The sequence below is a fragment of the Equus quagga genome, chromosome 13 (genome assembly GCF_021613505.1).
Source record: "Equus quagga isolate Etosha38 chromosome 13, UCLA_HA_Equagga_1.0, whole genome shotgun sequence".
NCBI classification, from domain to species: Eukaryota; Metazoa; Chordata; class Mammalia; order Perissodactyla; family Equidae; genus Equus; species Equus quagga.
The window spans coordinates 97,458,185-97,470,196 of NC_060279.1; the positions used below are offsets into that span (position 1 = coordinate 97,458,185).

Here is a 12,012-nt window from a genome sequence, read left to right on the forward strand (position 1 = left end):
CATAAAGCCTTTGTAATAAAGGGAGTGTAGTATTGCCCTGTGACTAGGCAGATATGTCAGGGACATTAGAAACAGAGCCCAGAAAAGATGTGATTTTAGTACATACAAAGGTGGTATTTGAATTTGGTAGGAGGAGAATGGTTTATTTAAAAAATGATTCTGGCATAGCTGGAAGGAAATAAAGTATGATTCCTATATCTTGTGATATAGAAAGCAAATTCCAAATGGATAAAATACCTAAAGACAGAAAATCGACAAAAATCTTAGAAGAAAATTGAAGAGATTTTACTTACAATTTTGTGATGAGCAGGTCCCCTTAACAAAGATAAGGAAGCTCAAATCCATATAACAAAATATTAATGTATCTGACAATATAAAATACATATGCAGGGGCCAGCCTGGTGGCGCAGCAGTTAAGTTCGCATGTTCCGCTTCAGCAGCCCGGGGTTTGCTGGTTCGGATCCCGGGTGAGGACATGGCACCACTTGGCAAGCCATGCTGTGGCAGGTGTCCCACATATAAAGTAGAGGAAGATGGGCACGGACGTTAGCTCAGGGCCAGTCTTCCTCAGCAAAAAGAGGAGGATTGGCAGCAGATGTTAGCTCAGGGCTAATCTTCTTCAACAAAAAAAATCACATGTAGATGATGTATAAACAAGGCAATGGGCAAAATTATAGCATGTGAGGCAGGTGAAAGATGGTTATACAAATAAAAGAACAATAACCAAGGAGAAAATTGGGTGAAAGATATAAGTAAGCAAAGTATAGAATCGACCATCTAGGAGGCCAATAAACATATGAAAAGATGCTCTGCCTTTAGTATCCAGGGAAATGGAAATTAAAGCGACAATGAGACATCATGGTGTATCCATTCATTGGCAAAATCAAAAATGACTCATAAAGCTAATGCTGGTGGGAATGCTAGGAAAGGGATCCTCCTCTCACATGTTTCGGGCGGCAATGTGATTTGTTACAGAAATTTTGGAAATCAATCTGACATTATACATTGAGATGAAAAATACACATCCCTTTCAATCCAGAAATATGCTTTGAGTCCACTCTATGAAAATACAAGTAGCAGTACATAATGACACACGTGTGAGATTTTCATTATATCAGAGTTTGTGGAAGCAGAAAACTGAAAGCAATCATAATTCCCGTTAGCGAATGGCTAGATAAATTGTGATACATCAAGTTTATGAAATACTATGCAGATGGATAAAAGAATGAGTTAAATACAAGCCAAACTTGATAAATTACCATTATGTAGTGTTGTGAGAATATCAACGTGAAGAAATGGGTGTATAATGTGACACACTCTTTGTAAAACAAAGACAGAAGTCACATGTGTGTGTGTCTGGTGAATGTGTCTAGAGACACCCAAGCACACATTGGTACAAGGATCCTAGTATAAGACACAAAACTGAGGACGTAGGATTATGCCAGAACTTCCTCTTGTTTATACCCATGAAGGTTATCACAGGTCTTTGAGGTGGAGGAGTTAGATATGATATTAGAAACTATAGTATGGTCTTCATATTTAGTGACTTATAACTAGGTATAGTAGATTCTTTAGTGTTCTCATAAAAATAAAAACTCATGACCAATATATCAAAAAATATTGCACAAGGGGCTGGCCCCATGGCCTAGTGGCTAAGTTTGGTGTGCTCCACTTGGGCAGCCTGGGTTCAGTTCCTGAGCTTGGACCTATGCCACTCATCAGTGGCCGTGCTGTGGTGGTGACCCACATACAAAACAGAGGAAGATTGGCACAGATGTTAGCTCAGGGTGAATCTTCCTCAGGAAAAAAAAAATTGCATGATGAAAAAATATAATGAAGTAAAAAGGATTGAAATTTTAACAGGTTTTTGTTTTTAATAAACTTTTAAATAGAAGCATAAAATACAGAAGAATGCATAATTAATAAATGCATAGCTTGATGAATTTTCCAAAATGATTATGCCCATGTAACCAACACCCAATCAAGGAATAGAACGTGAACAGAATCCCGGAAATTTCCCTTCATGCCTCTTCCAACACTAGCTCTTTCCTCCTTCCCAGAGGTAAACGCTATCTTGACTTCTAATAACCTAGATGAGTTTCGCTGGGGTTTGACCTTTGTGTAAGTGAAATCACGCAGTATGTACTCTTTTGCGGCTAGCTGCTTTTGCTCAACATTATTTGTGGGATATTCATCCAGGTTTCTGGATCTAGCATCAATTCATCCATTTTATTACTCTACAGTATACCTCACAGCTTATTGCTGGAGGAATTATACACACTCTGTGTGACTCCATTGGAAGCCATTGGAAGAGACTCTTGCCAGCATGTACCTAGTTTCCTTGAGACTTTGTCCCATGTACCTCTTCCCTCTGATTTTGCTTTGTGTCCTTTGATGAAGATAATAAATCATAGCCATGAATATGACTAGATGATTAATTCTGTGAGTCCTCTTGGTGAATTGCTGAATCTGGGGCGGAGGAAGGGGGTGGTGGTCTTGGGGACCTCTGATACAGTTGGTGTCAGAAGTGGGATTGGCTAGACTCTTGACTCACTGAAATTGAGCAAAAGCATTGTTTGAGAAAAGGAAATGAAGATGAAGGGGTGGGGTATGATGAACCTGTGGTGCCTGGGTGACTATGGAGTCATCCATGGTGTGAAACAGCACTGAGGTGCAGTCTGTTGTGAGAAGCAAAGTTACCTATGGAATGTGAAAATAATAGGTCATCACCGGGACAGGTGGCTCACCGGATGCCCCAGCTGCTTTTGGCCATGCTGCCTAAAGTGAGGCAGGAAAATGCAGCCTGAGCAAGTTTTTGTTTTTGTTTTCTGCTCTGGAAGGAGGATAAAGGACTTCTAAACCCTCCTCCGTCTTTCTCCACTTGCATTCCAGCCAGGATTTTCCCTGAAAGCTGTAATGTTAACCTTGTAAATGCTAAGTTTACTGCTGGAAGTTTGAGTAAATTTTCAATGAGAAAAAAAAAGGGAGATTTTAATTGCTTTGTATCTTGTTACTCTTACATGTGGATATATGGCAAAAATTGATATAAAATGTTAAATGCTTTTTTTTGAGGAAGATCAGCCCTACGCTAACTAATCCTCCTCTTTTTGCTGAGGAAGACTGGCCCTGAGCTAACACCCGTGCCCATCTTCCTCTACCTTATATGTGGGATGCCTGCCACAGCATGGTTTGATGAGCGGTGCCATGTCTGCACCCGGGATCTGAACCAGTGAACGCCGGGCCGTCGAAGCAGAACGTGCAAACTTAACCACTGCGCCACTGGGCCAGCCCCTAAAATGTTAAATGCTTTTAATTTTGTAAATGTTAGAAGGATCATGGTAAAAACTGCAAAGAAAAAGCGTTAGTGGGACACAACTTCCTTGCTTTTGGCTACTGGTGGGTGGATTAGAATTGAATTATTTGCTTACTGGAAACAGAAGTCTCCATAGCTGATGATTTTTTTACTATGATTTCTGCCCATCGGAGTCTCAGGAAAAAAAGGGACAATATAAAAAGAGGCAGCCTCTAGATGGAGATGCACTTTTGTGGTTTCAAGAAGCAGTTTTCAGTTTGCTAATGTGCTCTTGTGAAATGGTACAATCTGCTGACCTTTCGAGGCTGACGATTTCCTGGCCGGAGGTGCATATTTTGAGTGGTCTTGTTTTGGACTTTGACCAGGTAAAAAGAGCTCAGGAAAATCTTGCTTGTTACTTGGGCTTGAAGCATGGCTGTCTGACTCTGCAGTGTCTTTGCTGCTGCTGAAGAAAATCTGCTGGCTTTTTAAAAATCCTGGATTAACAGATCCCAATTGCCTGGTCCTGACTCTAAGGGAAAACCTGATATGAGCTCTGTGCTGAACTGAAAGCAGGTGCACGCTCAAAAAATAGAACTCGGACTCTGCGAGTGTTACCGATTTAGGACATCCCTCTGTGGGGGCCAAACCTGTGACAACATCGTGCATGCTGGCAGGACCATCTGGGTCACCTACAGATGCCCACAGGAAAGGGCTGATTCAGGACTATCCAGAATGGAGCTCCTGATCAGCTGTGTATTTCCGAGGCAGACTGATTGCTTTCCTAACTTGTGATTCCTGCCTCCAAGCTGCAAATTGGAGGAGGAAAACATCTCCCAAATGCCAGCATCGAGGAAGCCCGGGAGAGAGAGAGGGCGCTAATGATCTTTTGTTTTCCCAAACTACTGCATGTGCTTTGAATTCAAACTGACTGTTGATCCTAAGATGACACCTGACAGAACTGACCAGTGGACAGCAGGAGGGGGCCTTGGCTCCTGCAGGTTCTGTGGAAAACATCTTTGGATGTTCTCCACGCTCGTGAGGCGGGTGAACTTGTGTTATGGAAAAGCAAACTGTGTGGAACCGACACTGCCTCAGGCATTCCCTCTGAAAGCAAGGACTGTCTACGCCACTTGGACTGGTCTGGCAACCCCGGGGCAGGGCGGGGGGGAGGGGTGCCCAGGGCAGGAGGCCAGAGGGGGCCCTGTTAACCTCTCCTGCCTAACCAAGCGTGTCCTCCTTGAGGTGCCCTATTGTAAACTCTCTGCTTCCGGGGGGACCACGTGTGGCCTCTGGGCTCGTTCTTCTTGTGTGTGTTGCGTCCTGGTGCTTCTTCAGCCCTGGCAGACTTTCCGGCCAGCTTCAGCTTAGTGACCAGAGCACGCTGGGCCTGAGTTGATGCCTTGGGCCGGGCAGAAAGTTTCACACAGAAACTTGAGGAGGAGGCCTCCAGTTGGATTTCTTTTTGAAGTCTGTCAGGGTACCTTTGCTCGGCGTAAAATCTGAATTCTCAGCCTGTTTCTGAGTTGAGACTGGCAAATACCCCAAGGGAAGAAGTCGCTGTGAATCCTCAGCGGCGATTGACCACACCCTGGAGAACTTTGCAATCTCACCTCCTGTTCTCCCTAAGGAGACTTTGTCATTTAAGCACCTGGATACCATGGGGAGCTCAACTCTGGTTCTCTGAGGTTTTGGTTTAGTTATTCAGCCTCTTGCTCTGCCAAGTTTTGCAATTCAGCCAATGTTTTAAGTAGGAAATTAATTTCTTGAAGCCCCCTCAAGTCTCCAGTTGATCTCTCCATTCTCATACGACTTCCAAAAGTTCTGCCGGTTTCTCTGTGTCTCACCAGCGCCCCATGCCTGGGCCGAGCCCAGATTCCCAATCTTTGGACCATGCCCAGAGTTTGCAGAGGACCCCAGAGAGACCCGAGGGTCCTCAGCATTAGTCACTGATTTGGCTTTTCTAGTTGCTCTGAGCAAAAGCATTGGCTTGCTTCAAGCTACTCCATCCTACCCAGACATGAAGGTCTCCTGTTTTTCTGTTCACATCAATTTTATGGAGGTATAATTCTCATACAGTAAAATGCACCCCTGTCAGTGTGCAAGTCAATGAGTTTTGACACATGTATAAGCCCGTGGAGCCTCTACCACAATCAAGATATAGAACATTTCCACCACCCAAAGTGTTCTGTCACGTTTCTCTGGAGTCGGTTTCCTCTCCCTCCTCAGCTGTAGGCAACTCTGCAACCACTGATGTGCTTTCTGTCACTGTCAATTAGTTTTGACTTATTTAGAATTTCATACAATTGGAATCATGCAGTGTGGACCCTCTTGTGCCTGGCTGATTTGTTCAGCAAAATGTTTTGAGATTTATCCATGTTATTGTATCAGTTGTCCGTTCTCCAGCAGAATTCTGTTCCATTATATCATTATTCTCAACTATCCTCAAATCTCTTTTTTTCGTCTCTTTTCAGATATGCTTGTCTCCTGCATCATAGAGAAATCGAAGTCTTCTTTTGAGAAATCCCTCTATTTCCTTCCACAATTCAGAATAACCCTCACTTTACACCCATTCTTTTTTCCTAAATTTATGTTAAATGGGTGATATATCCCCTTTTAAAACGGAAATTAATTTGTTTACTTATGCATGGATCCCACTTTTTTTTTTTTTACTAATAGTGGACTTTGAGCAAATGAATGTGAAATACATATTTACTGTAATTCAACAAATCTTGGTCTACCAGCTCTTGCCCGTCAGTATTTAATATATTTTTTTTTTAGAGAGAATTTTTTTCTTTTAAGATTGGCACCTGAGCTAACAACTGTTGCCAATCTTCTTTTTATTTTTTTTTCCTGTTTTTTTTCTCCCCAAATCCCCCCAGTACATAGTTGTATATTTTAGTTGTGGGTCTTTCTAGTTGTGGCATGTGGGACGCTGCCTCAGCATGGCCTAATGAGCAGTGCCTTGTCCTCGCCCAGGATCCGAACCCTGGGCCGACGAAGCTGAGCGCGTGAACTTAACCACTCGGCCACGGGGCCAGCCACCCGTCAGTATTTAAACTCTCCCCTTCACCCCAGGCAGTTCTGATCACTCCTTTACAGTTACATTTATTGATAGAGTGATCCATACTCCTGTCCGTTTCCTCTCCCCCGTGCACTCTGAGTTCATAGGAAGTTGACTTCCCATCACAGCCCCATCTAATTTATTTTATATCTAATTTATTTATAAGGGGCTCTCTGTCAATACTTGCTACCTTATTTAGATGTCCCCCACACTCTGAAAAAAAGATCTCTTTTTTCTTACCAAATCTTTATTAGGTGGAATTCATCAAGGTCTTTAGGAATCTGAGAATTCTCTTCTAGGAAATACACCCCTCAGAGATTTTCAGACTATAAACAGGATCATGTGTTTATTCTCTAAGCTTTCACTTTCTTTTGGCCTCACAATTATTTGACCTCCTCCCCGTAGGGAGTGCAGAAAAATGTTTTCTTCCATTTCCCTCTGACAGCATCTTGGGATATTCTCTTTAAGCACGCCTAATTGATTTGGATAATTAGTACGCTGAGAAAAAAACGTTTAGAGATTTTTCTTGGAGGCACTGTCGTTGATGCTAGAAATAACATAATGATCAAGCTCTAGAGAGATGAGATCAGGAAAACCAAACCTATAACCGAGGGTTCATCTTTTCCCTCCCTCGACAAACCTGGTAAACATTGGGTCCAGAATCCTGGCACAAAGCTTACTCAGGTGAGTGGAGCTTTATGTCTGACTTAGAAACTGTCTGGGAAAGGAAAGGGGTGAATATTCAGAGATGGGAATCTGTACCACGTCTGGACAATCAGACCTTTTTATGAGAACACACACGAGTCCCTGACAGGACCTGTCTTTACCACGAAGGGGCGTTCTCCGATTTCTGCAGATTCTCTTCCTTTCACCCACTTGCCTACAGTGTCCCTCGATTCTTCTCCTGTGCCAGTTTGTTCCACATTTTCTCCTCTTTTCTTTGATTAAAACTTCTTAGTCTGTGATTCCTTAAGTATGGGGTCAAGATGAGTTAAATGTATAACGGAGAAAATTACAGACCTGGCTCACCTAATCTTAAATAAATGTTAACATCTTTTGCTTCCACTGGACCGTGTCTGGGTGAGACTGAAGTTGGGAAATTCGTTTATACTGAAAAATCCTCTCTGTGCCCTGCATGAAAATTTTAAGATATTGTCTGAGTTTTCATTAGAATTGGTCCACAAGGAAATTGCATGTTCTTGTAGATTCTGATCTTCACATCAAAATAATACACCTTGGAATAAATGCCAGACACAATTACAGAAGAAGGCGTGCTTGTCAGTGAATATTCTCCCGGGTGGGTTCTCATTCCCAACAGCCCACTTGGGTCTAAGACTTGGATTCTGAGATGCGATATTGGTCCGACAGTCAGACATCTGATGTGGACCCTGCCTTCTGCTCTGAGTTCCAGGGCAGCATAAAAATCCTGAAAGCAAACATGATGGGGCAGTGGCTGGCACAGGGTCAATGCTCATAAGGATTAATGATTTAATGACATCTCTGAACCTGGGGTACACAGACTTTTGGGAGGCATCGTCACACTTTTTGCTCAAATGCGGAGCCCACACAGGATTCGTCATCAGCCACCATTGTCTCTTAGTCAGCTGCACCTCTGCTGCTATTTCTGTCTGCGTGTGGGTGTCTGCTTCCTGCTGTTTCTGACGTGTTTTTTTTTTTTTGCCCTGAAATTCATTTGTCTGTAAGATTTGATTTGGCATTTCAACTTTATACTTTACACAGCATTCACCAGTCTTTCTCCTTTTTTCTTTAACACTACTTTTGTGTGTGTGCGTGAGGAAGATTGTCCCTGAGCTGACATCTGTGCCAATCTTCCTCTATTTCGTACGTGGGATGCCGCCACAGCATGGCTTGATGAGCGGTGTGTAGGGCCGCAGCTGGGATCCGAACCTGCCAACGCTGGGCCTCCAAAGCAGAGCGTATGAACTTAACCACTATGCCACCAGGCCAGCCCTAAGTCACCAGGTTTTCTGGTCCCTCATAATGAACAGTTATTTTCTCATTTGTTGGACTTCCTATTTATAATTTTTCTGGACACTTCATTCTGAACCATTGATATGTTTGACTATTCTTCTTTTGTACCACCCACTTTAATTGCTGTAGTAAGTTTCAGGAAATTGGGTGGGTCAATCCACTTAATCTTTGTTATTTTTAAAAAATGGGGGCCCGGCCCTGTGGCCAAGTGGTTAAGTTCACGAGCTCCGTTTTGGTGGCCCAGGGTTTCGCTGGTTTGGATCCTGGGCACGGACATGGCACCGCTCATCAGGCCACATTGAAGCGACAATCCACATGCCACAACTAGAAGGACCCACAACTAAAATATACAACTATGTACCGGGGGGGATTCGGGGAGAAAAAGCAGAAAACAAAAAAAGGAAAAAAAATGGTTTGTGTATGTTTGAGGATAAAATGTTGGGAGAAAAGGCTTGGGTTTTTCTCTGCAATTATAGTTAAATTTTGAGGCAAATTGTCTAGTTCCTGAAAAATTCTCCTGCTATTTTGATTGATGTTGAATTGAATCTACACATTTGAGGAAGTTTCAAATCTTGATGACATGTTGTATCTTCCCTTCCATGTACGTGGACTTTAGTTCCACTCATTCAAGATTTCTTATGTGCTATTTAATTGTTTTGCTTTTATATTTCCAGTACAGTAAGACTTTTAAAGTGTTGATGCACAATATATTTTTAAGTTTTGCATATCTATGTAATAATTGAGCAAATTATTATGTTATTCCTCCCAAAATATTTCAGGTGGTTCTTTGAATGTAACATAAAAGTAATCTAATTTTCGAAGAGGAATAGCTTTTTCCTGCCGTTTTATTTACCGTCAGAAAAATACTGAATAATTGTGTGCCTGTGGTCATGTTATTGTTTTTCGCCAGTGAAACGAGATTGCTTCTAATGTTTGTTGTTGTGTTAATCACGTGTAGTCTGGGAATATATCTTTGTTATGTTGTATTATTATTAAAACATACTGCTCACATCAGGTTAGGTCCTTGATTCAACAGTTGTATTCAAAAATCGTATTGGTTGCTAGAAAGATAATGTTGGACAAACAAAGAGTATTTGACGGGATCCAGTGCAGCCTAAGGCACTTGAATCCCTGTCTCTCAGAAAGGCCAGGCTCTCCCATAAATGAAAACAAACAAAATTTTCAAATCAAGCAAAAATATGCAGTTTTGAATAACACAATTCATAAGCTTAGTGCCCTGTTTTTAACCAACAAGTAGAAACAGTTAATATTTCTGCATTCCATGTTAAGAAATCTATTAATGTAAAGGACCTATTGAAATAACTTTTGACATGAAAATAACAACTCCATTCATTTGTTTATTCATTTATTAACGTAATAAATATTTCTTGATGGCCAATCTAGTAACAGATTGTTCTAGACCCTAGATATGGACTGGAAACAAGGTAGACATTCCAACTTTCATGCATCTCATATTTTTATTGGAGGAAATTGTCTTCCTTCAATAGAAATAAGATAAGTTCTGTTGAGGGGAAGCAGCAGTTAGGGATGGATTCTTATGTGTGACAATAGAATAGGGTTTCCAGAAAAGAGATTTTAAAGAAAATATGGCGAGAATGGTATTTCACTTGACTTGAAGAAATTCACGCGTTCCTTCTGTTTCTCCCCAGGTCCTGCGGATCTGAGCAAAATCATCGTCCCTCTGCCACTGAGGAAATGATTTCCTTTGACTTGGCAATAGATGTGGCCATCCTTGCTCAGACTGGAATAGGGATGGTGGGCAATGCTTCACTCTTTTGTCATTACATCTGCTCTCTTTGTAGGAGGCAGAGATTGAGACCTTTAGAGCAAATAATTAACCATCTTGCTTTAGCCAATACTTTGACCCTGCTTTGTGGAGGAATTCCTCGAACAATGGCGCCCTTTGGGTTGAAATATTTCCTAAATGATGTTGGCTGTAAACTAGTCTTTTATTTTCATAGAGTGGCCTGGGGAAATTCCCTCAGCACCACCTGTCTTTTGGGTGGCTTCCAGGCCTTAAGTATTAGACCCACAAACTCTAGATGGGCAGAACTCAAATTCAAATCCCCAAAGCATATTAATTCTCCATGTATCCTGAGCTGGGTGTTTCATTTGTTGGGAAATATCATTGTTCCCATGAGAGTGACCGGACAGAAGAATCACGGAAATAGCAGTGTGAAATTAAATCTTGGATATTGCTCTCGTGTGTTTATTAATGCAATTACAGAATCAATATGTGCAGTCATTTTCTCCTCTGTTGATGTTATTTGTTTAGGACTCATGATATGGGCCAGTGGATCCATGATAATTTTCCTTTGGAGGCACAAACAGCGAGTTCAATACATTCACAGCACTAGGCGATCCCCCCAAATATCCCCAGAGACCAGAGCCACAAAATCTATCCTGATACTTGTGAGCGCTTTTGTCATATTTTATTCTCTCTCTTCTGCTTTTGAAATGTATGCCTATCTTTTTGACAACCCACAGTTGTGGCTTGTGAACACCAGTGTGTTTCTAGCAGCTTGTTTTCCAACTCTCAGTCCCTTTTTGCTCCTGAAAAGTGACACCCACATCTCCAGCCTCTGCTCTTCCTGCTGAGAGCATTGTACAATATTCATTCATCCATTCATCTCATGCTGTGAAGGGCCTGCTCTGTGCTACTCATGTTCTAGACACAGTGGTGAACAGCGACAGCGTCTGCTCCAGTAAAGTCTGTGAATCCAGACATCAAATAAACAATTACACAAATAATTATATACTTACAGTCGCACAGATGGCTGCAATGAGGAGCTCAGGTTTCAGGATCGTGGAAAGCTTCTCTTTGTATCTGCAGTTCAGCCTACCCCCTGAATATTTTGGAGGAGGTCACCAGCCATGGCGGTTATTTTAGGCCAATGGAAAAGCGTGTTTGAACATGATTTGCAGGAAGGAACATAGAACATACAAAGAACCAAATGAAATCTCTTGTGCCTCGTGAGCCAAGAACAAGAGAATCTGGCACGAGCTGAGGTTATCGATTAGGGTGGGATGACAACTTGCCAGGTTTTACTGATTGAGTTAAGAATTTGTACAACAAATCCCAGCAGTAATTTCAGGCAATTTAAGGATTTTACCAAGGAGAAAGCAGGCATTTAAAAAATTGTCCACTTTGCCTGACAAATTTGAGAATAGTTTATTGAATGGAGCAAGAGTGAACTTGGGAAAAAGAGTTAGGAGACGTTTGAAGTAAACCAGGTGAGAGAGGATGATGATTCTGATACCGATGATGACAATCAACCTGAAGAGGAGCTTACCGACTTGAGAAACACTTCCTTAGAAAGAAGTAGCCACTGAACTAGGTGATTGTTTCATCAAGTGTTGGTTGAGGCTGAGGTGGGCAATGACGCACAGCTCTCTTAAGACTCGGTCGTGGTGGTGTTTCCTGATATTGGATACTGAGGAAGCTGTCGTTTGGGTGTAGAGATACTGCACGTTCTTTTTAGCACGCGGAGTGTATGATGTCCCTAAGGCGCCTGTGTCATCCACGTGTCTAGTCATTCATCACACATGTGAATATGTGAGTGGAGCACAGATGGAGGGTCTGCTTTGGAAATATGCATTTGGTTGTCAACAACATATATTAGTAACAGGAGCTGAGGTCAGT

General features: G+C 42.0%; 1 protein-coding gene across 1 annotated transcript; it reads left to right on the forward strand.

The window, feature by feature from the left end:
• The first annotated feature begins 6,969 nt into the window (after nt 1-6,969).
• LOC124249479 (vomeronasal type-1 receptor 4-like) lies at nt 6,970-10,967 on the forward strand. The gene is made up of 2 exons (XM_046680466.1): nt 6,970-7,040; nt 10,019-10,967. Exon 2 carries the CDS (start codon nt 10,065-10,067, stop codon nt 10,965-10,967), a length of 903 nt encoding a protein of 300 aa, XP_046536422.1. The 5' UTR covers nt 6,970-7,040; nt 10,019-10,064.
• Nucleotides 10,968-12,012: the final 1,045 nt, after the last annotated feature.

Bases quoted from the DNA above. Each gene is read 5' to 3' on its own strand.
- LOC124249479 (XM_046680466.1), top strand. From the start codon at position 10,065: ATGATTTCCTTTGACTTGGCAATAGATGTGGCCATCCTTGCTCAGACT.